Raw genomic sequence first — 27,253 nt, forward strand, 5'->3', positions numbered from 1 at the left:
ATCTCACAATGATATAGGAACTGCCATGTAATACAATAAAAGAATCAATAGGTCAAAGTAAATATACACAGAATGTCAGTATCCTCTATGAGGATAGGAAAAATTGTCAGCCATGGCCTTGATGAAGGAATCATTCCTGCATCTGCTTGAAGTGATTTGCAAAAACTGCAGAAAACCCAAATCAGGACAGCTGGACAGAGCAAACCCCATCCTTTGAATATGAAGTTGGTGTTTTAAAAGCTCCACTACCTCAAGGGTTGGTCCCTATTACACAATATTCTTTGAATTATACACAAGTTGCTCTTAATAACTTACAATGTAAGACACATTATCATCACTGTGAACATTATGGACACCTTCCAATAACTTATGGGCCATGACGATACTCCTAAGTCCCTTGCACTAACTCCAGTCTTTACAGAAAACTAACTCCAAGGTCACCAAAAATCAACTGTACTCCACTTTTTTTTTCCCCTCCTGTCTGGCAATTGTTTTACTGCACATCTATCAGCAGATGATGTGTGAACCAGCTCTACCTTTTGCACCCTGTTCTCCAGGTAAGACTGGAGCCACTTATTCACTACTCATCTGGCACCTAGTGCTTGTTTAGCACTATTTTATGTTCAACAGTGTCAGAATCCTTGGACTAACACAGTCATCCTAGGCAGAAGCTTCAACAACCACTTTTGTACTTCTTCCACTTCAGAAACCAAACTGTGCTTTGTTAGATGAGCCGTAGTGTTATCCATGTAATTTATTAGTCTATCCCTCATGACTGATTCACTTATTTTTGAGAATGAAAGTGGTGAAACTGCCCTGTCATTTTTTGTTGCTTTCTGCATTACATTTCTTTAGTAACGGCACAATTCTTGCATTCTTTATGTATTCTGAAACATTACTTAACTAAGGGACTCTCATTAGGGCTGTTAATGAGGCTTGTATGCTGTCTACGCTTGCCTTCAGAACAGACTGGAACCTCAGCTACTCCTGCTCGCCCCCCCCCCCCCTTTTTTCTTTTAATTTCTGTATTGTCTTCCTAACTTCAATCTCTGTTGTGGAAAACATCTTTGTGCTTGCTGTGTTAACTCACTGTGGGTGCTACATGTGTTTTAGTAAGATATCTCCACAAATCATCCACAATACTACAGAAGCAGAAATTTACAAAATTTGCAATTTCTTGAGGATTTTCTATTTTTCTACTCCCATCTTAGTATGTTGTCATATTTGCGCCTATCTTTTCTAGTTGATGACATCCTGCACTACTTTGATTATGTTTTCTACCTTAAATATTATTTTACCCATTTACTGCAGCAAGTAGTAACTTCCTATATACAGAAAACACACACACACACACACACACACACACACACACACACACACACACACACACACACACACACACACACACACACCATTACAGCTGCTACTTATCAACAGCTGTCACATCCTTCAGTGTCAATGTTCTCCAACTACTCTGCCCAAAATGTGTTTCTGCCAGTGTGAATTTAGCTACAGAGTGAACATTAGAACTAATTGGGTATTCATATACACAAGTTGTACAGCTCCACAGTTAAATCAATGATCTTCAACAACACTCAACCTTCACTTTTATACTGATTATGCACAATCAGTTTCAGTCACAGTGGTAACACTTGGTGAATTGCTGGGATACAGCATCTACTTTCTCCATGGAAATCACAGAAATTCCATGCCTGAAAAGGAATCCCAGTCTGAAATTCACTGCAATATCTGCAAGACCCATCAGTTTTGTCATGTTACCTTAACTACATGAAAGGGCCAGGCATCTGTTACCACACACATAGCATTCACATACATGAAGGTGAGTGTGAGAACTGATGACCTGGTGAAGCTGAGTCATGGAAAAAATGAGGGATGGGGAACAATTGCTACTCGTGCAGCTTCTGCATGCATATGCAGTGCATTACCAGGCATTCCCTCCCAATTACTCCCTGTCTATGAACATCAGTGAGATATGGTAAGGACAGAAGTGTGTAGGAATAATGTCATACTGGTACCACATACTAGCATACAACTCAGGCGGTTCCCCAGCTTTAACTGCTCCATTATGGATTTAACTTCTCACCATATAGGAACTGCCAAAGGCTCAAGTGACTGACATAAAATCCATGGATCACTACGTGTGTGTTCATTTTTGGATTGGCAGCACCATGTAACTCTGCAAATTTGAGGGTCTTTGTTGTTCTCCTTAAACAGGGTTGATATTTGTCCCCAGGCACAGGTCCTGTTAGCTCTGTCTATGATCAACAGCAGTGAGCATTGGTTTGCTACGAAGTTGTATATTGAGGTACTTCTTCAGGCTTGTCTGTAACACAAATGTTTATCGAAAGTTCTGCAAATGTTTCACAGAAGTTGAAGACAATCTGCAAGTACACACATACAGTGAAAAACACGACAAGAAGACAACTGTACACTGACTAAGATGCACTAGCCTTCCATCTGCAACAGTAACATACCATGTGATTGACGGAGAGATAAAATATCTCACAGCACTACTGATACTCCATTTTTCATTTTTGGTCATGGAAAAATGTTCAAAATGTCACCCTCTATAAATCCTCAAGTTCTGAAAACTTCATTCGGTCACATCCAGTACAGTAACTACAATATAACTTGCAAAGTGAACTTTTAAACTGATTCATTTGCACTGAATTCCTATTCAGTGTCTCAATAACCTTACTGACAGTCTACACTACAAGTACACAACCATGACTTGTTCAGATCAGTGGAACCAGCTTCATACATGCAAGCTGCACATTTAACAAGTCACAACAAAGTGAAGACCATGCTATGTCAAAATACAGAGACATTTTTTAGACTTAGAATAGCTATTAATAATAACTGCAGTACACTCAGTGTGGTGCTTTAGTTAATTGTTTACCTCAAACTATCAAAAAATTTATTTAGATAAGAATATATTAACTGATTTTCTACACAAACAATGTCAGTCCATAAACAACATATTCAATGTCTAGCAAGAGCAGATAGTGCCAGGGTAAATAGTGACTGTTGAAATTAAGTTAAATCGGGACAGCCACAAATCACAATCAGTATGTTTTATTTTTTACCAGTTTCCCTCTATAATTTTACAAGAACATAATCAGAAACTCTGGAATTTAATACAATGAAGCATGATGATACTGAATATATTTTATTTACAATATGGGAATTTGTTTAGAATACAGTAGTTGGCTGGTTACATTACAAAATTCACATTGCTACTATAAATAGCAATTTACATTTCAATTGCTACTTTTATCACCATATATATATATATATATATATATATATATATATATATATATCTTCCCACCAACACCAACCTATCCGAACTCCGGAGATGGGAACTTGCTCTTCAATATATCCTCTCTTCCCGTTATCCACCAGGCCTCAATCTCCGCTAATTTCAAGTTGCCGCCACTCATACCTCACCTGTCTTTCAACATCATCTTTGCCTCTGTACTTCTGCCTCGACTGACATCTCTGCTCGAAACTCTTTGTCTTTAAATATGTCTGCTTGTGTCTGTATATGTGTGGATGGACATGTGTGTGTGTGTGCGCGAGTGTATACCCGTCCTTTTTTCCCCCTAAGGTAAGTCTTTCCGCTCCCGGGACTGGAATGACTCCTTACCCTCTCCCTTAAAACCCACATCCTTTCGTCTTTCCCTCTCCTTCCCTCTTTCCTGATGAGGCAACAGTTTGTTGCGAAAGCTTGAATTTTGTGTGTATGTTTGTGTTCGTTTGTGTGCCTGTCGACCTGCCAGCACTTTCATTTGGTAAGTCACATCATCTTTGTTTTTGGATATATTTTTCCTTCGTGGAATGTTTCCTTCTATTATAACCATATGATTAATTTGAACCCAACAATTACGTTTGTTATTGTCGCCTTTGCATTTCGAAATCTTTCCTGTCGTCTTATTTCTCTTTTTTCTCTTTATTTTCTCTTTCCGTTTTTACCAGTAGTTTCACTTTGTATTCACCTTCCCCTTTTACCATAATCTACTATACAATTTTATCCCGCCATATATATGCTCAACAATACGTAACCCACTTCCCAACCATAACCAAAAGATTTTATTTTCCGCTTTCAACACTACCGCTGCTATAAAATCCACCGTTTCTAGTTCAATAACAGCTGCTTTCACGTATTTGACAACCTTTTCGGCTAGTTCTAATAACTTTAACTTTATTTCCACTTCCGTTTTTCGCACATCACTGATCATTTTAGCCGCTCCCCACAGGTTTTAACGTCATTTTTTCTACAATTGTTAGCCCCATTTTCGTAATCTTTCACCACAACACCACTCCTTTAATACGTTTTTTCGAAATTTTCTCGAAATTTTCCCGAATTTCTCCGCCCTTTAACGTCATTTTAGCCGCTCCCCACAGGTCTTAACGTCATTTTTTCTATAATTGTTAGCCCCATTTTCGTAATCTTTCACCACAACACCACTCCTTTAATACGTTTTTTCGAAATTTTCCCGAATTTCTCCGTCCTTTAACGTGATTTAGCGGCAACACAACCACCTAAGCTTTTTGCACATCGCTGTCTACCAACCCAAGTTCAATACAAGATCAACTTAACCAACACTTTTTCGCCTTTTTTCATACCAGATCTCCAATTGCTTTCTAGTTCACCTTTATCTCTCCCCATATATTTCTATCTTTCTTTTTCATTTCAACCTCATGTTAAACTTTCCACCTTCTAATACCATGTCTTCCTCACAACACCCCCACAACGACCCCATTAAGTTTTATTTACATTCCCTCCGCAAACATGCCTTCACCCTAGCCAGATTACGCTCACATATTTTATTTTCTCAGGCTTGTCTGACATTTGGCATCACCCCCAAAGGCCTCACACTTAAAGTTCCCATCTCTGGCTGCAACCCTTCTTTCCATCAGTCCCTATACCAGTTCCAAACTGAACAATCCATTGCCCTCACCCACCTAATCCTTCACCTACACATCAACTCAGCCAATGAACACACCCGTCAACTCCTATCCTTAATAAAAGTCCTCAATCTTTCCTCTCCCACATCCACACCGGCTATTCAGAGCATCCTCCTACAGGCCAACCGCCAATTAGAACAGCATGCCACCCTTCACCTCAAAAAACTATCCAATCTCCTGGTTTCCCACCTCCGGAAAGGCAACTCACTCACCCTTCACAACCTTTCCAGCAAACCTCAACCACCTCTCATTGCACACAAACCCAGTCTCTCCCATCTACTCAATCTCCCACTTCCAGCTCCACTCCCTCCAAAACCTCAAAATTCCGATCAACACAATCTGGCACCACAACACCCTAATTCAGTAGTTAACCTTTCCTCCAAACCTCTCTCCCAATCCGAAACCTCTGTCCTATCCAAAGGCCTCACCTTCAGCCCCACTCCCAGATTCAACCAAACAGCCCTCGTCAAAGATTTACTGTCCTACACTCGTACTCTCTGCTGGAAGTATCACTTTGCCACGAAGAAAAATGATCCTAATCCTACCCCTAATGATCCAACTCCCCAAGACACTATCCAAATTGAACCCTGCCTGGAACAGTTCTGTCCTCCGTCACAGCGGGACCCACCTCCTCTTCCTCAAAATCACCCTCTCCAAACCTTCCAGGAATTTCTGACTTCCAGCCTTGCCTCTCAATCCTTCTTAAAAGACCTTAATCCTACTCCCAACATCACCACTGCTGAAGTCCAGGCTATCCGTGATCTGAAGGCTGACCGGTCCATCGTCATTCTTCCGGCGGACAAGGGTTCCACGACCGTGGTACTTGATCGTCGGGAGTATGTGGCTGAGGGACTGCGTCAGCTTTCAGACAACACCACATACAAAGTTTGCCAAGGTAATCCCATTCCTGATGTCCAGGCAGAGCTTCAAGGAATCCTCAGAACCTTAGGCCCTCTACAAAACATTTCACCTGACTCCATCAACCTCCTGACCCCACCGACACCCCGCACCCCTACCTTCTACCTTCTTCCTAAAATTCACAAACCCAATCATCCCGGCCGCCCCATTGTAGCTGGTTACCAAGCCCCCACAGAACATATCTCTGCCTACGTGGATCAACACCTTCAACCCATTACATGCAGTCTCCCATCCTTCATCAAAGACACCAACCACTTTCTCGAACGCCTGGAATCCTTACCCAGTCCGTTACCCCCAGAAACCATCCTTGTAACCATTGATGCCACTTCCTTATACACAAATATCCCGCACGTCCAGGGCCTCGCTGCGATGGAGCACTTCCTTTCACGCCGATCACCTGCCACCCTACCTAAAACCTCTTTCCTCATTACCTTAGCTAGCTTCATCCTGACCCACAACTTCTTCACTTTTGAAAACCAGACATACCAACAATTAAAGGGAACAGCCATGGGTACCAGGATGGCCCCCTCGTACGCCAACCTATTCATGGGTCGCTTAGAGGAAGCCTTCTTGGTTACCCAGGCCTGCCAACCCAAAGTTTGGTACAGATTTATTGATGACATCTTCATGATCTGGACTCACAGTGAAGAAGAACTCCAGAATTTCCTCTCCAACCTCAACTCCTTTGGTTCCATCAGATTCACCTGGTCCTACTCCAAATCCCATGCCACTTTCCTTGATGTTGACCTTCACCTGTCCAATGGCCAGCTTCACACGTCCGTCCACATCAAACCCACCAACAAGCAACAGTACCTCCATTACGACAGCTGCCACCCATTCCACATCAAACGGTCCCTTCCATACAGCCTAGGTCTTCGTTGCAAACGAATCTGCTCCAGTCCGGAATCCCTGAAGCATTACACCAACAACCTGACAACAGCTTTCGCATCCCGCAACTACCCTCCCGACCTGGTACAGAAGCAAATAACCAGAGCCACTTCCTCATCCTCTCAAACCCAGAACCTCCCACAGAAGAACCACAAAAGTGCCCCACTTGTGACAGGATACTTTCCGGGACTGGATCAGATTCTGAATGTGGCTCTCCAGCAGGGATACGACTTCCTCAAATCCTGCCCTGAAATGAGATCCATCCTTCATGAAATCCTCCCCACTCCACCAAGAGTGTCTTTCCGCCGTCCACCTAACCTTCGTAACCTCTTAGTTCATCCCTATGAAATCCCCAAACCACCTTCCCTACCCTCTGGCTCCTACCCTTGTAACCGCCCCCGGTGTAAAACCTGTCCCATGCACCCTCCCACCACCACCTATTCCAGTCCTGTAACCCGGAAGGTGTACACAATCAAAGGCAGAGCCACGTGTGAAAGCACCCACGTGATCTACCAACTGACCTGCCTACACTGTGATGCATTCTATGTGGGAATGACCAGCAACAAACTGTCCATTCGCATGAATGGACACAGGCAGACAGTGTTCGTTGGTAATGAGGATCACCCTGTGGCTAAACATGCCTTGGTGCACGGCCAGCACATCTTGGCACAGTGTTACACCGTCCGGGTTATCTGGATACTTCCCACCAACACCAACCTATCCGAACTCCGGAGATGGGAACTTGCTCTTCAATATATCCTCTCTTCCCGTTATCCACCAGGCCTCAATCTCCGCTAATTTCAAGTTGCCGCCACTCATACCTCACCTGTCTTTCAACAACATCTTTGCCTCTGTACTTCTGCCTCGACTGACATCTCTGCTCGAAACTCTTTGTCTTTAAATATGTCTGCTTGTGTCTGTATATGTGTGGATGGACATGTGTGTGTGTGTGCGAGTGTATACCCGTCCTTTTTTCCCCCTAAGGTAAGTCTTTCCGCTCCCGGGACTGGAATGACTCCTTACCCTCTCCCTTAAAACCCACATCCTTTCGTCTTTCCCTCTCCTTCCCTCTTTCCTGATGAGGCAACAGTTTGTTGCGAAAGCTTGAATTTTGTGTGTATGTTTGTGTTCGTTTGTGTGCCTGTCGACCTGCCAGCACTTTCATTTGGTAAGTCACATCATCTTTGTTTTTGGATATATATATATATATATATATATATATATATACACTCCTGGAAATTGAAATAAGAACACCGTGAATTCATTGTCCCAGGAAGGGGAAACTTTATTGACACATTCCTGGGGTCAGATACATCACATGATTACACTGACAGAACCACAGGCACATAGACACAGGCAACAGAGCATGCACAATGTCGGCACTAGTACAGTGTATATCCACCTTTCGCAGCAATGCAGGCTGCTATTCTCCCATGGAGACGATCGTAGAGATGCTGGATGTAGTCCTGTGGAACGGCTTGCCATGCCATTTCCACCTGGCGCCTCAGTTGGACCAGCGTTCGTGCTAGACGTGCAGACCGCGTGAGACGACGCTTCATCCAGTCCCAAACATGCTCAATGGGGGACAGATCCGGAGATCTTGCTGGCCAGGGTAGTTGACTTACACGTTGGGTGGCACGGGATACATGCGGACGTGCATTGTCCTGTTGGAACTGCAAGTTCCCTTGCCGGTCTAGGAATGGTAGAACGATGGGTTCGATGACGGTTTGGATGTACCGTGCACTATTCAGTGTCCCCTCGACGATCACCAGTGGTGTACGGCCAGTGTAGGAGATCACTCCCCACACCATGACGCTGGGTGTTGGCCCTGTGTGCCTCGGTTGTATGCAGTCCTGATTGTGGCGCTCACCTGTACGGCGCCAAACACGCATACGACCATCATTGGCACCAAGGCAGAAGTGACTCTCATCGCTGAAGACGACACGTCTCCATTCGTCCCTCCATTCATGCCTGTCGCGACACCACTGGAGGCGGGCTGCACGATGTTGGGGCGTGAGCGGAAGACGGCCTAACGGTGTGCGGGACCGTAGCCCAGCTTCATGGAGACGGTTGCGAATGGTCCTCGCCGATACCCCAGGAGCAACAGTGTCCCTAATTTGCTGGGAAGTGGCGGTGCGGTCCCCTACGGCACTGCGTAGGATCCTATGGTCTTGGCGTGCATCCGTGCGTCGCTGCGGTCCGGTCCCAGGTCGACGGGCACGTGCACCTTCCGCCGACCACTGGCGACAACATCGATGTACTGTGGAGACCTCACGCCCCACGTGTTGAGCAATTCGGCGGTACGTCCACCCGGCCTCCCGCATGCCCACTATACGCCCTTGCTCAAAGTCCGTCAACTGCACATACGGTTCACGTCCACGCTGTCGCGGCATGCTACCAGTGTTAAAGGCTGCGATGGAGCTCCGTATGCCACGGCAAACTGGCTGACACTGACGGCGGCGGTGCACAAATGCTGCGCAGCTAGCGCCATTCGACAGCCAACACCGCGGTTCCTGGTGTGTCCGCTGTGCCGTGCGTGTGATCATTGCTTGTACAGCCCTCTCGCAGTGTCCGGAGCAAGTATGGTGGGTCTGACACACCGGTGTCAATGTGTTCTTTTTTCCATTTCCAGGAGTGTGTGTGTGTGTGTGTGTGTGTGTGTGTGTGTGTGTGTGTGTGTGTGTCTATATATATATATATATACTGGACAGACTTTCATTGTGCTATGATATCTGTCAAAATACATTTACAAATACATCGAGAAAAACAGCCTGCTCAATAATAATACTACATTGCCTTTGATACACACTGCCACTGAGATTGCAAGCACGGTTGTACACCCAACTTAATCTCCGGTGCCAGCAATGTAATCAGCCAACTACTGTCTTAAAATGTAAGTTACCATGTTGTCTGACTGGCCAGACATAGTGGTCATTGTGTGTGACGTGTGCTTGCTTGTGTGAATGTGTGTTTTCCATTTTCTGAAGAAGGCTTGGGCCAAAAACTTACTGTATAATAGTCTTTTCACTGTGGCTGTCTGAAACTCAACATGTCACCTTTATGGTAAGTAGCAATTTATCATTTTTATTGTTGCAGTTAGCGTATTGTAAATGAAATACGTTCTTTAATGTCAGTGTGAGATTCCATATTGTCACACACTGTTATATTAAATTCCTGAGTTTCTGATGATGCTCTTGTAAAATTATACAGTAAAACCGGTAAAAATAAAACAAAATGATTGAAACTTGTGACTGTCCTGATAAATTACATTCAATGCCACTGAGCTATAACTTCACTGTAACCAGAAAAACACACACACACACACACACACACACACACACACACACACACACACACACACACACAAGCCTGTATGAATTTATGAGGTAAAAAAACTAATTAATAGACATTTAGGAAAGAATAATAACGAACGACCTTAATTTTTTTTTCAATGACACAGTGATTGCAATGTCAAATCTGTATTTACAAAGCAAGCACATGAAAAATTTATTCACGCTGTACACAAATAACTTCACACAACAGGGAAAGAAATAACAAAATGTATCAAAGCTATAATCTGAAAATTCACAAGAACAGATAAATTATTTCACAAAACTTCTGAAACCAAATTACAGTAACAGACATTGCTATCAAATAACTTCACAGTTAAATATTTTCAATTATTTCCAAAATCTTGTGAAAATACCACTGCTCACTTTAGGCTACAGAGGAACCCATCATTTTTACAATTAGTTGCACAAATTAATGATACAAAAAAAGTTACCCCACAATGTATAATGAGTAAATGATAACATCCAATGTGAAGTACATTTCATTAGAGCATACATCATAGGCCACACAAACTAAACTTTGCACACAACAGAAGTAAATTTACACTTCTGATAAAGGTGTAATAATCGAATCACGTTTCTTCTCTTTCAGTGTTTCATAAGACCTACCCTTTGTAGTCTTACCCTGAAGCCATAACAAGAAGTAGCCAACAAAAAGTACTTACTGCTTCAGATTAATCGCATGACATGTCGGAAACAACACTATAATGATGGGGGGAGGTGTGCTGGACAACAACACACACTGGTGAGTAGCTTTTCTGCATAAAAATATTGAAAGAAGAGGGGAAGAATTGAGGGAAGAAATCTGCAGCAAAGATATTCAATTTTCTTACAGCACGGGATCAGTAGTATGTACACTCTATGAACTCAAGCAGAAGAAAATGTAATGAGGAAAGAGATGAGGTTATTGAGGAGATGGGCTGCGTTTTAAATCTTGGGAAACATAAGCAGTCACTGATGTGTACACATATTTGACTTAAACAAGATAAAATTGAAGTATATTAAACTGATATTTTTGATCAGAAACCAAATCTTTCAACTACTTGCCCAGATTTATTCCAGATTATATGCACAGACAATTTCCACATGATTCAAGAACCCAGCAACACACTTCAATGGGTCCACTACCATTACTAACAACATTACGCACAGGCTTGTCCTCGAATTCTCTAGTCGTCGTCTTCTTCTTTCCTTCAAGAACCTTTGACCCATTCAATCTTTCTTGAAATTATAAATATCTTAATTCTTTGATTCATTTGCTTATTTTTGTGTTGCCCCAGTGAACAGGCAAGAGTTGTCACGAAATGACTCAAGATGGGCACATCTTAGCAACATAATCCACATAATTACAGAATACATAAACCTGTATGGATGAGTGTTATATAACTACAATGACTGTAGCAAAGCAGTGTGCTGTTTATGCACTTAGTCTAATATATCTCATAGTCTACATTTTTTTTGGACTTGAGGCGACAGGTCTCACAAGAAGCAATTTGTACTCAGCTGACTAGCTTGGGGCACTCTGGTATAAAACATGCACACACGCACACACACATGAGAATACGTACAGCCTCATAATGTGGCAGATAGCAATTCAGTTAGTACACCTTTTCAACTGTCATACCTATGAAAACAAGTACTTACAATTACGGACAAACCAATTTTGCACAGCCAGGTAACATTTGATTGTATTTGTAGATACAAGACTGCAACAATATCATGGTGTTTGTTTATAAATAAAGAAACAGGAAAAGAATAAAAAAAGAGCACTTTTAAATTTTCAACTCTTCACTAACCCATTCATTCACAACACATTAAAGTCCTACAGGAATTGGTATGGAATTTATGTTACCTTCAATCTCGGCACATATCAATTTCATATCAAAATACAAGTCAGATGCTTTTTTTTTTTACAATTTTATGTGCAAGAAAACAATGTTTCCATCGAAATGAAATCAAACATAAGCTTTTTTTTTTAACTTTTGCAGTCACAACCAGCACAGTTTTTGTTTTAAAACTTGCAAAAATAGATTAGTTATGCACTCGATGTGTAGGTCCATACAAGCTACTCCTGGCAGCACCATCGATGAAAGAGTTTATATATAAGGCAGTTTATGAGCCATAAGTAATTTAGTGTATAAATAAGTAAAGCTACACAAACTATTAAGCAACAGTGATGTTTTGGAAACATGGTATGTAATAAAAAATATGAAATGATGATGTACTATAGTTTATCTAAAATAATCTTTGGATTAAGCTTCTAATTTTGTCACAGATACAAATATGCAAGCAACTGACAATAAAAAAAACTGTATACAAGAGCCTATCATAACAACCTCCACAAAAAACACTGAACAGTCACTGGCATCCTTATACTCTTGCGCAGGTTTGCAGTTTCAAATACGTCAATTGTAAAAAATAAAACACCAAGCATTCAACAAACCATCTTCACCAACATGAACAGTATTGCATTAATTGCTCTCAGTCAGCCACATCACATCCCATTTTTAAAAATTCTGTTATTATTAAATATATATGTATATGTAATTACAAAAGCGATTGTACGTGAAAGTCTTTTTGGCCTTTAAACAAGGGCACAACTCTGCTCATGCGCAATTATCATCACTTCACTAAATTTGTTATAGTTCTATTGAGTGCTTTCAGTCACCAATATAAAAGTAAAAATTATAATTAAGAACTACTTACATCCAAAAAAATGCTGTGCTGCACCTTACCCTTTGGTCCCTGAAGGCATAATCTGCTTCGAATACTGCCTTATCAATTCCAGGTGGCGTACTAATATATTTCATATATTTACAACAGAGCAATAAAAGTAGTTTGGTTAGACAAAACTAACCACCATTTCCTTTGTTACACTCACTGATTCATTAATTACAGTTCATAAAGTCAACACATTCAGGGAAGAAAGGGCAAACAGTTTTTCTTCAATTTAGTTCCCAAAAAACTGGGAACAAATGACCAAACATTAAGCTCCAGACTCATCCTCGTGAGATTCCAGATGCAAAAAATGGCATAACTTAAAAAAAGTGATGTTGTATTTAGTAGGTATAAAAGTATGTTCAACAAAGATCTTTCTCCTGAGAAAAGACTAGGCACAAGCCCAGTGTTTCACCTCACGTTCTCTTTTGTGCCCACTTAAAGTCATCTGCTCTCGGCTTACAACCAGTCAAGAATTCAATTACACACTCCAACATTTGCCAAAAACGTATCTTCTCTAATGGCCAGTTAAGCCACCCTGTAGTTATGCAAAAATAGGTTTCGTGAGGTGCAACATGGTGAATCCGATGATGTCTTCGTGGGAGTATTATGTGATACTCTTGTAAAAGAACAACCCAACGCGGCAATCCGAAGTATGTATGTGACCACTTGTGGATCTGAAAATAATAATAAATCAATGAAAATACAAATTTAATTCTACATTAGTTTATTTAAAGTTTGAAGTGCAGTCATTAGACTAATACAGATTGCATCTCTCTCTCTCTCTCTCTCTCTCTCTCTCTCTCTCTCTCTCTCTCTCTCTCTCTCTCTCTCTCTCTCTCCCCCCCACCCCCACCCCCCACCCCCTCTGAAGATTCTTAAATATGGTAGGGTGAGCACGATATTTATAGCTTAATCATTCAGGACAAAGGAGGCATGGGAACTGCATGCTGATCCCCTATTCCCATATCTGTTACAACTGTTTTCATGCAGTCTAGATTACCTCTCCACATTTACTGCATTCTTCCATAATGGGCCACAATTTCATTCCGATTTTCTCAAGCTGGTCGCTACTACATATTTATCTCTATTTTATGTTCCATATGCAATCATCACAGCATTCAACCACAGTTAGGACTGTCTGGTCAACAGTTCCTCTGTACAGTTACACAGAAGTTTGTATTCTTCTGCTGGTCTGAGACCAAAGTAGTCTTTCAGGGGTCATGACATATTTAATCTCTGGTGGTGATCATAATCCCAGTTTCAAGACACACCTTTGTAGTATGTGGCCTACTTTGATGAACGTAGCAACACAGTGTGCAAGATGTACAGAAAGAATCTGTATGTTCCATTCCATCTGACTATACCCTTTAATTTTAGTACCAGCATCTAAATGAGTTCAATTTTCTTCAAACTTATTCTTCTGAAAGTATCATATCAAATAATGGGAAATGTAGGATGGAATAATGACAACATTAAGAAAGGCATAGATTGCTATTCACCATATAGTGGGATGGCGAGTTACAGATAGGTACAACAAGAAAGCTGCCGAACACATAAGTTTTTAGCCAAAAAGACCTTCAACAAATAAACAGACCACATGCAAATGCACAAGTGACCACGGTGTCTGGCATCCTTTTGGTTGAAAACTTAAGTTTTTCATAGCCTTTTTTGTTGTGCATCTGTGACTTATCATCTCCACTATATGGTGACTAGCAATATATCCTTTTCATAATATTGTTTTCTGAACATCTGATTTATGTGCTCAAATTCAGACTCTAGGTTGTCATTATTTAACATCTGTAATGACAGTTCACTTTTGCACTGGAAGATAAAATACTCCCCGTAAAGGGAAATGAGAAGGGTCACTCTGTCATCCTGTGGTGCACTGTATGCCTACACACAGACTTGTAAAAAAAGTTTTCACAATCCAGCAAAAAACAAAACTGTGTTAACAAATCTATATACACAGTAAAGGCTAGCTTGTGGAGTTCAAACTGGTTTTCCTGAATCATGCAGTCAGAAAAAGCAATTTTAGTAAGATGTAAATTAATGAAGCTTTTAGGAACTAAAATAGATGGAGGAGAGCTCTAATAATGAGAAATCTAAAGAGGCTGGCTGTAGTTGTCCCTTACTTGGAAAAAAATAGATCACACATAATACAGGTAATGACTGATATTGATATTGTGATTTTTACCAAAGATCAAACATATGGTGCAACCCAAAGAAAAGAACTATGTTATCATATGCTAGCAGGGGCCTCTGGATGTTTAAAACTATTTATCATAATTTTGCCTCATTAAAATTCACACCCGTTCATTAAAAAATGCATACCTTAGGAAGTAAGACTGTGATCGTAAATCCACGAACTATGACGAAACTAGTAAGAGATACGGACTGCGTGCCAAAGTCGGCAGTCGGCGTTAAGAGCTCTTCCTGTCTTGTTCGATGGTAGCCATGCTCTCGGTTATGAGTAGTTTGTGACATGAGTGTTTCATTATTGATTAATAGGAATAAAACTGATATTATGGCATTCTGAATGTTAATTTTGAGTAAATAGATATCCCAAAGTTGACCGACAACAATTTCAAATAATTAGCTTCCACCAACAAACACATCCAATGTGCCAATGAAGAATCTGCACAGGACAACATTTACGAGAGCTGCACCATGCACAGGTAGGAGGAAAGCTGACAACACAACCCACCAAGGCGGATCAAGGAAGGTCCGACTTACACTCACAAATTCCGGGTGCAAATGCTGACCAGTCATACTGTACGTCACATATACCGCCCTCTACGGACCCGCGGCTAAGATGAGTAATTCCCATGTGCTTGTGGTGAAAATTACACAGACCAAACTACTCTAAATGTGGGATGAATAAACAATGAAACAAATGGTGCTTACGTGAGAACTAAGTAAGTCTGGAATGGCAATATAGGGAGGGAGAAATTGTTGAAAAATCCTAGCTCATCATGCTTTGTACTAGAAATATGCAGTGAACGAACGAATGAAAATCCAAATTTGTGACAGTAATAAACAGAAAATGAAATAAGTTTCTGGGTGTAGCCTTGGGGGTAGGGAGGTGTGTGGGGGGTGGGGGGATGTGGCAGATGGGGAGGGGAGGGGGGGAGGGGGGAGGGTACTAGCACTAGTTATGTAAGGTAAATTATAGAGGACAAAAGTTAAAAGGTATGCTATGTATAATGTAGGGACTTCCGGCTATTAGCACCACACAGGTAATTATTATTTAATGCTGAATTTCACTTTAAGAATTGTCTTCTGACTAAGACAGTTAACGAACTACACAAATAAGCAACGTGTGATTTTCTAGCAGCTACAGACTTGCTACTCATGTGTCAGACTACAAATTCTACATTCCAAGGATTTCTTCCTGTCATTTATCATATCTTTGATCTCTCACAATGACTTGTATACATGGAAAATGCCAAGTTGCACTATGCTTTAGAGTCTATTTACACTCTAGACCCTCTATAGTTGACTGGATAAATCACTTGCAAGATTAGAGGAAGGCAGTGGCATACTGTCTCAGATACGATCAAGCCTTGTAAAGCACTGTCATCATCAAATCAATCTTTAACTTGATCATAGCTTTATTTTAGCTATAGAAACTTTAAAGCTAAATATACAAGGATATTTAAAGGCATTAATTTATTGCAGCCCAGACAACATTCTCTTTCCACAAAGATATGGGACTTATAACAGAATGTTAATCAAATAGTAAATAATTTTACATAAAGACAGTGGACTTTGAACAGCAAACTGAAGAGGTCCACTTTACTTTAAAGAGTTATTACAAGAAAATAACAAAGATGCTGCACATACATTGTGGTAAAAATGACAGTGGCTATGAAACAGAAAATAACAAAAACTATTAGCTATATTAATACATAGAAATACAAGCAATACTTACTAATAGATTATGTTACATACATTTATTTATTGGCTTTTTTATCTATGATAACATGTTACGCTACAGATAGCGGACAAGTCAAGTGCACTATTTTTTAGGCACAAAGAGAATAATATATAATGTAGACTACATGAACTAAATGTATGATGATGATAAAAGTGTGTGCTGGACTGAGACTCTAACCAGGGACCTTACTCATTCACTGGCATGTGCTCTTCCAACTGAGCTACCAAGGTGTGACACACAACCAATCCTCACAGCTTTACCTCTGCTGGTACCTCATCTCCTACCTTCCACACTGCACAGAAGTTCTCCTGTGAAACTTGCAGACTAGCACTGTTGGAAGAAAGAATACTGAAGAGACATGGCTTAACCACACCATGTGGGATATTTTTGCAGAATGAATTTTCTCCTATCAGCAGAATGTGTGCCAATACGAAACTTCCTGGCAGATTAAAACTGTGTGGCATACTTAGACTCAAAACTGGGACCATTGTCTTTTACTGGCAAGTGCTTGGAGGTAGAAGACAATGTACCAGCAAAAGTAAAGGTTTGAGGATGGGTTGTGAGTCATGTTTGGGTTGCTTGTTTGGTAGAGCACTTGCTCACAAAAGGCAAAGTCATAAGTTCAGTGAAAAATTAATTCTCAAACTTCCCCCCAGTCTATTGCTAAGCCATGTCTCTGCAGTACCCTTTCTTCCTGGAGGGCTAGTCCTACAAGTTTCACAGGGGAAGTTCTGTGAAGGTTGACAGGTAGGAGATGTAGTACTGGCAGAAGTAAAGCTGTGAGGACGGATTGTGGCTCTTGCTTGGGTAACTCAGTTGGTAGAGCACTTGCCCACAATAGGGAGAGGTCCCTGGTAAAAGTCCTGGTACAGCAAACAATTTCAATTGCCAGGAAATTTCATTAGTAGTGGATGCTCCACTACAGAATGAAAAATGTATCTATGATAACTTTAGAAGTCAATATGTAAAGCAAATAAATGTGCAACATTGTACACAGTAATTTACGTATATATGAAATCACTAATTACATAAAAATGTCAAAATGTAAATATGATCAGAAGGTTTGTTTAAAGGACTATATCCTCAATAGCTTTCATTTTTACAGAGAGTTTACTGAAAAGTTTCAATACCATGTAGAATGCACCCCTCTGACAAATTCTGGTGTTTGTATAGGTTGTATAATAGTGTTTGCTGATTCTGGTGTTATGGTCATGGACGTACCATTTCATCTGCAAACTTTTGTCATTGTCTATCATGTTTGTTTTGAAAAATAAAATGGTTTCTTTTAAGTACGTGCATGGTAATGGAAGTATGTTAAGTGTTATGAAGCCAGGTTTGCACAGTTCCCTTATTCACTTGCTGCTATTATTTTAATGGCCGCCTCCTGAATTTTCAATGTTCTGAGTGCTGTTTGAGTGTTTCCCCAGCATGCAATTCCATAGTTCAGATGTGACTAAATGTAATCATAATATGGCAAACTCCAGGATGGAACAAAAACGACAGTAATAGGGAAAGGGTGAAGAGCTACTCACCACAAAGACGACACTGTGTGCACAATCAAAATGAATGCTAGAAATATTCAGCTGACTGAGTAAGTCCATCACACATTCACACAACCATAACTAATACACATGGCTATTGTCATCTCCAGGCTCTGAGGTAAGCAGTAATCTTTGCTGAGGTGAGTAGTGGCAATAGGAGGCTTGCAGCCAAAGCTGAATATTTTGCTGGTCAGCACATCTGGGAGCAGAAACAGTACACGGGACTGGGTCACTGTCCAGCCTCAAAGGTGCACCCATATCATTAGCAAGTACAACTGAGGACTGGAGCAACTGAATCACAATCTCTGCGAGTTTCAACCATCTCTCATAGAGCCCTGGAATGAAAAATGGACTCCCACTATCTACCTCATCCCTCCCACAGTGATAGTCCCACCCACTGAGCCTATACAATATCATTGTTCATTCATAGACCTAGATGCAAGATCTGTCCCATACATCCTCACACTACCATATACTCCAGTTCTGTCTCACGAATTTCGTACCTCGTCAAAGGCAGAGGCAGCTACATAAGCAGTCATCTTCTCCGACAACTTAGCTACAACCATTGTGCTGCATTACACATATGCATGACAAGTAACAAGTTGTCTGTCCGCAGAATGGCTACTGACTGGCTAACTGGCAAAGAGAGAGCTGGACCACCTAGTTGCTAAACATACTGCCAAACATGATATGCTTCACTTTAACAACAGCTTCACAGCCTTTGCCATCTGGATTCTTCCCACCAACATCAGCTTTTCTGAACTCCACAGGTAGGAAAAAAACTCTGCCTACAGCATTCCCTTGTTGCCCTAACACCCCCCCCCCCCCAAACCTTCCCCACCCACAACCCCTTTGCTAGTCCCTGTCCTCCACCTGCCTATCCCCTTCCCTTTCCAACACCTGTACTACATAGACTTTCTATCCCATCAACACACCTACATAGTCCTTTTCCCTTCACTACATCTCTTTGCCTCTCCCCTCCTCCCCTTCCCAGTGCAGCCTCCCAACACTGCACCTAACAGCCCTGTCCTATTCCCACCACATCCCTGCACACTCCCAGAGGCAACACTATCATCTTCCCACACCCAACCTGCTATCCCTCTCCTTCACCACCCCACATCTCTTCTATTCCCCCACTACCCAGCTCAGCAAAGATTGCTGCTTACCTCAGATGCAATCACTGTGCAGAGGCAACAGTGGTCATGTGTGTGAGTTGTGATTGTGTGACAGTTTTTTTACGTCTGACGAGGGCCTTAGTATGACAGCTGAATATTTCTACAATTCTTAGTATCCATTTTTAAAAGGATAATACTTAAGAACAAGGCTTATTTATTATTCTTGAATAGAAAGAAGCATCTTAAGGACTCTGGCACAGAGAGAAAATTTATAGAACAGATGACAGTAGAGGAAATTTGAGTTAATCCTCTCCCTAGCTGCCATTAAGTGTCAGTCTCTGGATATAAATCAAATATTGTACCCCTAGGGCACTTTCCTGAATTTAATAACCCTAATTTGAACCTCCAGATTTGGTTATTATTCCGAACTGCCAATGGAGATCTGTAGCTAAGTAATCCTACAGTAGCATTAGTTTTTATGTTCATGTTTATCTTATGCACAATAATACTGACTACAAAAAAATTACAAATTATGCTTAGCTTGTCACAGATTTAGTCTGTGTTTTTTGTGTATTATTTGCATGATCTGTTGTAGGCTGGTGAGATTCAAGACTTCTTAACTGATGCCTTTTCTTCACTTCTTCACCATCATTCACAGTTCTTCTATGATTCTGCTGTTATTCCCTGAGTAATATGTTGGAGGCCTGACTTTAGTTGTTATCCATTACTGTCTAGGTTGAAACTTTAAAGGAAATAACCACACTAACATTTGGCTTTGTTGTGCTCCCTGCTTTTATGTTACAGTGTGATACTATATGCTCAAGTGTTTCCTCTCCTCTGGCCATGTTTCACACAATCTGAATATGCAGAATCCATGCCATGTCTAATTAATAATTGTCCAGGTCAAACCTAGTCAGGGCACCTTTCACTTCTTAACAGCTTCCTCGATGATGATGAATAGTGAACGTATTCCTTGGCCCATTGCACTTTGTTCCCTCCACCTTGGTGTTACCTGGGCATAACTACAGCAACATCATTGCTGTTTGTTGATACTATAGTATGTATTTTGTGAAGTCAGTTAATCAGTTGATATGGAACTTGCGTAGAAAAAAATGAGATGGTGACACGTAAGCATGACAAGTAGCTGTTTCCATTGCAGTCTTTCACCATGGCCTTTTACAATGATGATCATAGGCCCAGGCTCTTATCAAAATTTTTGTAACCATAGACAGTTCAGAAAGGCACTCAGCAGTACTTTCTACAGTGCACATCACTTCTACAAACAGCAAAAACAAATATGTACAAAATTACCCAAACACTGGATTTAAATTAAAGAAAACACAGACATTCTTAAATTTACTTGCATGTCTGAAAGAACAGACACTGTTGATGATCCACAGTGGTATGAAATAATTCCAAGTTTATTTCCTTTAAAGTTTGTGCCATCCGTGCACACTCCCGGTCCATCACAAATTTTCAGATGTCACTAATAAGCAGCACATCAATATACCTAATACAGCTGTCACAGTATTTGTAGTCGGCAAATAATTCCAAATTCTGAAATTTGTTTGGCCAATTTGTCTCAAGATGTTTACTATGAAGATTGATAATGCACTGCTAATCATTAAAATTTCAACACCACGAAGATGACATGCAACTAATATCAAATTGGCATGAAATGCACTACTTGTTTGGATATGCAAGTGATTAGCATTTCAGCATGATCACACAAAGTAGGTATGAGGAACACTATCGACAATGAGTGATGATAAGATAATGCTCAACTGTCTGTTGTCCACGCTATCTTGACCTACCGCAATACAGAGGACATTTCACTGTTACAGCGAGCAGCCTGGTCATTGTATTGTGATGTACCCACATCTGTCATCCAAGCTCAGTTTCACTATGCCCTGAAAGGGTACTAAATTTCACTCTATGTTTAACCACAAATCCCCAACAAATTTCATCACGTGCACTTTCCACTATACTGTATAAGTATAATACCGTATTCACTCGAATCTAAGCCGCACTTTTTTTCCGGTTTTTGTAATCCAAAAAACCGCCTGCGGCTTAGAATAGAGTGCAAAGCAAGCGGAAGTTCTGAAAAATGTTGGTAGGTGCCGCCACAACTAACTTCTGCCGTCGAATATATGTAGCGCTAAACAGGCATGCTTTGTAGGCACAAAGATAAATACTGGCGCCAAAACCTCTGCGTCAGTAAATAAATTAAAAAAAAAAAAGGTGGAAGACGAGCTTTTTTTTCTCCACCCCGAGTTTAGACCACTGCATTTTCATACATTATCCAACGAAGTAAATACAAATTCCGTATTGTTCATCTCCGAATGTAGTAGAATTTCAATGTACTACGAAAATCTGACTGGCAAGACTGGGGTGTTTTTCAATATGGCCAACTCAAAGTTTGGAATTTTTTCCTAACTGTTAGAAGAGATGGTTGCTAATAGTAACCTGATGAAATGTGAATCACAAGCAGTATTCTCTTCACCATTCACCACAAGAATAATATGAATATAAACATTTTGCCATGTATTCTTCCGTGTTTGTTGCTATCTCATTTAAATCCTGTCTGCCTAATGAACTACGAAACTAGAGTGAGACAACAGCAAACGCGGAAGAATATACTTATCGTGTCATGTTGATATTCGTATTATTCTTATGCCTAATAGTGATTCAGTCAGAAATGAAGCACGGCAACTGACTAGATTTTTAAATCTAAGATGACTAATTTCTGTGCAGAATTTGATGTACTAAAGAAGCGGCCGCAAAGATTTTCAAACGGAGAAAAATTTTCGCCTAACTCTCATTCAGAACATGTTCTATCATACGCAGCCTATTATTTGGTTCTTGTTGATCATTCTCAAAGAAAGCAGCAGTGTAAGTAACAACAAATAGCAGTCTCTTGACATTGCTTCGCTAATGAGACGATTCGCCTCTTTTTAGTTGCAAGCGGCGGTAGCGCACACAAAAGCAAGGCATGCCGCGAACGGCGACAGGCCGTAAACACGCACTATCAGAATGCGACAAACAATGCATGACACAGTACAGTGATGCATTTTCAGCTTAGAGTGACGTAAACACCTATAACAGAGAAAACCGCACTTATCAGATCAAACAAAATAAGCAATCTATTCAAACCAGACGAAGCACGTGAAAAAGGAAGGGTACCCGTATAAATACGGAAGGAGCGCCTGACGCATAGCAATGGCTACCTGGTAAAGCTTACGACTCGAACCAAACTACTGTAGCTGTATCGTCATTCATTCGACCCAAATTGTGTCTCATATTACAATGGACCAACTTTGTTTCGATTTGGAGGTGTGGCCTAAAACTTTTCTCTCCCCTTGAATTTCGAGTCTCAAATTTCAGGTGCGGCTTAGATTCGGGAAATCTTTTTTTCCTTTGTTTCGAGTCTCATTTTTCAGGTGCGGCTTAGATTCGAGTGCGGCTTAAATTCGGGTAAATACGGTAAGTAAAATTCCATTATTAAGTATCCTTCCTGATGTTATAATTTTAATGACCAACAGTATGCTACAAAAGGGGTGGCCTACAAAAATATTTTTTTTCAAATATTAGGAGCCACAGCTTTATTTGGCTGTTGCATCAAACTTATTTTGTTCTGAAAACATACGAAGCATTAAAATTTATGCATGATTGGTTAAACACTGCAATTTGTGTGTTTCAGCAGTTTGCCCTAATGGAGAAGAAAAGATATATGCCCGGAACAAAAACTGAGCATAAAACAGCCACCTCCTGTTTATATTTACTCTGCTAACTGCAATAACCAACTTAATAAGATTTAAGTACCATTACGTAACTGAACATAATTCTCAGCACAAAATTTACAATGAACTAGTTGTAAAAACAAAGATACATTGTATGTCAATGAAACACTTTAAAATCTCAATTATTTCACTATCTCCTCTAAGCAAAAGCCTCCCTCTGAGCCATCAGCCATCCTTCCTGAATCATCCTTCCAACTTCTCACTTATTTTCTTCTCTTGCCCACTCCACCTTGACACAATTCTGCCCAATCTACCTTCCTAACTGGAGGCATTATGTTTTCAGCCAGCACAATGTAGCTTTTTTGTTGTGCCTATCTGCAACTCAACATCTCTGCTATATGGCGAGTAGTAATCTATCCCTTTTTCATAATATTGTTAATGATGGTGACTTGACAGACATGAACAAAATTTCTGATGGTATCATTCTGAAATTTATGGACAACCCATTGCAATGAATATTAATTTATATTTTTAGACAGCCCATAAACACCTAAACCATCTTCATCTGCAGAGTTTTCTGCTACATTTCAGTGTAGCCTCCACTTCTTTATACACATTTTTTCCTCCATTCTACTGCAAGAATGAGTTAGAAAAGTCTGTTCCAGTTGTTCGAGGATACTGATGCACTGCTTTCTGAATGTCCTCAATTGTTTCACAGCACTGACTTTGCACCTGTTCTTTCATAGAACAGAAAATATGGTAGTATGATGGTGTCCACAATACCGCTAGCAATTTGAGGCCACATGTTATTGTGATGCAAGATCATCCTCAATGGATGTTTACCATGGAAAGCACAATGATGTGTGTCCGGATACAACAGACAACATTTACTGTCTCTCCAGGGTTTGGAAAATGCGCCAGAATGCAAATCCTCTGCACCCAGAATTTGCTAGCCATAACTTTTCCAGCAGAACACACTGTCCCCGGTTTCTTTCTTGTGGGTGAATCTGAATAAGTGCTGGGCCATTCCATATTGTGGTGTTATGTTTTGGGCTCATAATGATGGAACCAGCTTTTATTACCTATCACGACACTCATCACGAGGTTGTCTCCTTCATTTTGACATCTCTGAAGACAACATCAGATGATTATTTTCTTAAGTTGGTAGTCCACAGTCAATGAGCATAAACACAAGGTTTCAGTCATTTCTTGTGTTACACTACATCCTACTGATAGTTTTGTAATTATTTCATTCACAGTAACATGGCTGTCTTCTTTTGATACACATACTCTCTCTCCCTCTCATACTATGAAGGCAGTTCAAGGGCGACTGTTAAAAGGTTCATCTTGGATGCTCATGTTCTCAGCTTTGATACATGTCATTCTTCCCTTAGACTCCTGGCACACTTACATGCACACTGAAGAATGAGAAATTTAAGCAGAATACTTTGCATCTTTAATACGGAATTCAATGATGGCACATTGCCCAAAATGAAATATCAATGTTCAGCATAACCTAAATATAGCCTATGCGCAAATAATAGAAGATGATGACACCACAATGTCTCAACACATAGTATGAAGTTTTTAGATCATGACCATGTAGTAATTTTTCCTACACTGTTGGAATTGCAGCTGTAACAAAGGATTGCTCACTACTTTCAGTTCAAAACCCTTGGCCAGGTTGGTTGGTTGGTTGGTTGGTTGGTTTGTTTAAAATAGGAGGGAAGGGACCAAACTACGAGGTCATCAGTCCCTTGTTCCGAATAAAACAATGCCACAAGTGTGAGAATAAAACAAATGAGACTGACAACTCAAAACAGATTGGAAGGAAAAATCACAAAAACAATGGAAGGCAACAAACATGTATACAGACAAAAGGGGACAAGAAAACCACAAATGCAAGAAATGGGATGAAGAGATTAAAAACAACAAAGCAGTTTACCATGGCTGGCTGACTATGAGAATAAAAAAGGAGAAGCCAGCCTCTCTGTAACACACTAAAACCTCCACCCTAGAAGTGCAAGGATGGAGGACACAGAGGGACAAAGGACATGCTCTAAAACTTAGATCAAATGATAAAACCCACTCTCACGAATAAAACGTAAAATTAAATCAGCCGATGAGGCATTGTCAGATAAAATTAGCGGCAACGAGTTCGGTAACCCAAGATTTCGAGGCTGAGCAGTCAAAGTGGGACAGTGCACCAGAATATGGGCCACAGTCAATCGGCACCCACACTGACACTCAGGCGGGTCTTCACGGCACAGGAGGTAACCATGCGTCACCCAAGTGTGGCCACTGTGGAGCCGGCAGAGAACCACAGAGTCCCTGAGAGAGGCCCGTATGGAAGACTTCCACACATTCGTAGTCTCCTTAATGACACACAGTTTGTTGTGTGTACTGTTATGCCATTCTGTCTCCCAAAGCCAAAAAACCCTACGGAGTAAGTCAGAACGCAGGTCAGGTTCACAGATGCCCATCTCCAGAATTGGTTTCCGCCTAGCCTGTTTGGTCAGCCTGTCGGCAAGTTCGTTTCCTGGGATGCCGACGTGTCCTGGGATGCACACAAACACCACTGAACGAGGAGACCGGTCCAGGGCATCGATGGACTCCTGGATGGACACTACCAAAGGATGGAGAGGGTAGCACTGGTCAATAGCTTATAGTCTGCTCAAGGTGTCAGTCCACAGAAAAAACGAGTCCCTGGGGCATGAACGGATATACTGAAGTGCACGAGAGATAGCCACCAGCTCTGCAGTGAATACACTGCAGCTATCAGGCAAGGAATGCTGTTCAAAATGGCCTCTGGACGTAGGTGAAGTCAACATGACCATCAGCCATCGAGCCATCGGTGTAAAACACTTCAGAGCCCTGAAACACATCAAGAATCGAGAGGAAGTGACAGCGGAGAGTGGCAGGAGTAACTGAGTCCTTAGGGTCATGTGAAAGGTCCAGATGAATCTGCAGCCTAGGTGTACAGCATGGAGTTGGTAAAGGGAAGGACTCCAGTTCAGACAGAAGGGTTCGCACGTGAACCGCAATCAATAGCCCTGACCTGTGCCGCCGATGGGGGAGATGAACTGCCACGGGTGGAAAAAGGAGACGGTAATTCGGATGCTCAGGAGAACTACGAATGTGTGCAATATAACTGGAGAGCAGTTGTACACGTCACATCTACAATGGAGGGACTCCAGCCTCCACCAGGACACTGGTCACCAGACTCGTTCTAAAAGCTCCCGTCGCTAGGCGAACGCAACAGTGGTTCACTGGGTCAGGTACACGCAACACTGAGGGCGCTGCCAAACTGTAAACCAGACTCCCATAGTCAAGGCGGGATTGAACAAGGACTATGCAGAGCTGCAGCAGAGTACAGCGATCTGCACCCCAGTTGGTGTTGCTCAGCCAGTGGAGGGTATTGAGGTGCTGCCAGCACTTCCACTTAAGCTGACAAAGGTGAGGTAGCCAAGTCAACTGGGTGTCAAAAACTAGTCCTAAAAATCGATATGTCTCCACTACAGTGAGTGGATCATCATGAAGGAAAAATTCTGGTTCCGGATGAACGGTATGATGCCAACAGAAGTGCAGGACACACAACTTAGCAGCCAAAAACTGGAAGCCATGGGCTAGAGCCCATGACTGTGCCTTGTGGATGGCTCCCTGTAGGCACCACTCAGCAATACCAGTAATGGTGAAGCAGTACGAAATGCATAAGTCATCTTCATAGAGAGAGGGTGCTAGATCATTAATGGCCACTAAAAATATTGTCACTCAATACAGAGCCCTGCAGGATCGCATTTTCCTGGATATGAGGGGAACTATGGGAGGTGGTGTCATTTGCTTTGCATAGATCAAATAAGACGACAATAAGGTGTTGGTGTCTGGAAAAGGGAGTTTGGATGGCAGACTTGAGGGACACAAGATTATCAGTGGTAGAGCGCCCCTGGTGGAAGCTGCCCTGACATGGAGCCAGTAGGCCATGTGACTCCAAAACCCAACCCAAGCCAATCCAACCGCCGACACACCATACGTTCCAGCAGCTTACGTAGAA

General features: G+C 41.3%; 1 protein-coding gene across 2 annotated transcripts in view; it reads right to left on the reverse strand.

Moving 5' to 3' along the window:
• Window positions 1-12,015: 12,015 nt before the first annotated feature.
• LOC126162073 (plasmanylethanolamine desaturase) overlaps window positions 12,016-27,253 on the reverse strand; it is a 64,883-nt gene continuing 49,645 nt past the window's right edge. For both annotated transcript variants that reach the window (XM_049918342.1, XM_049918343.1), the window contains one exon: window positions 12,016-13,543. In XM_049918342.1, coding sequence (XP_049774299.1) covers window positions 13,283-13,543 — 261 coding nt within the window. In that variant the 3' untranslated portion in view covers window positions 12,016-13,282. The remainder of the gene's footprint in view (window positions 13,544-27,253) is intronic.

The sequence above is a fragment of the Schistocerca cancellata genome, chromosome 2, assembly GCF_023864275.1.
Source record: "Schistocerca cancellata isolate TAMUIC-IGC-003103 chromosome 2, iqSchCanc2.1, whole genome shotgun sequence".
NCBI lineage: Eukaryota > Metazoa > Arthropoda > Insecta > Orthoptera > Acrididae > Schistocerca > Schistocerca cancellata.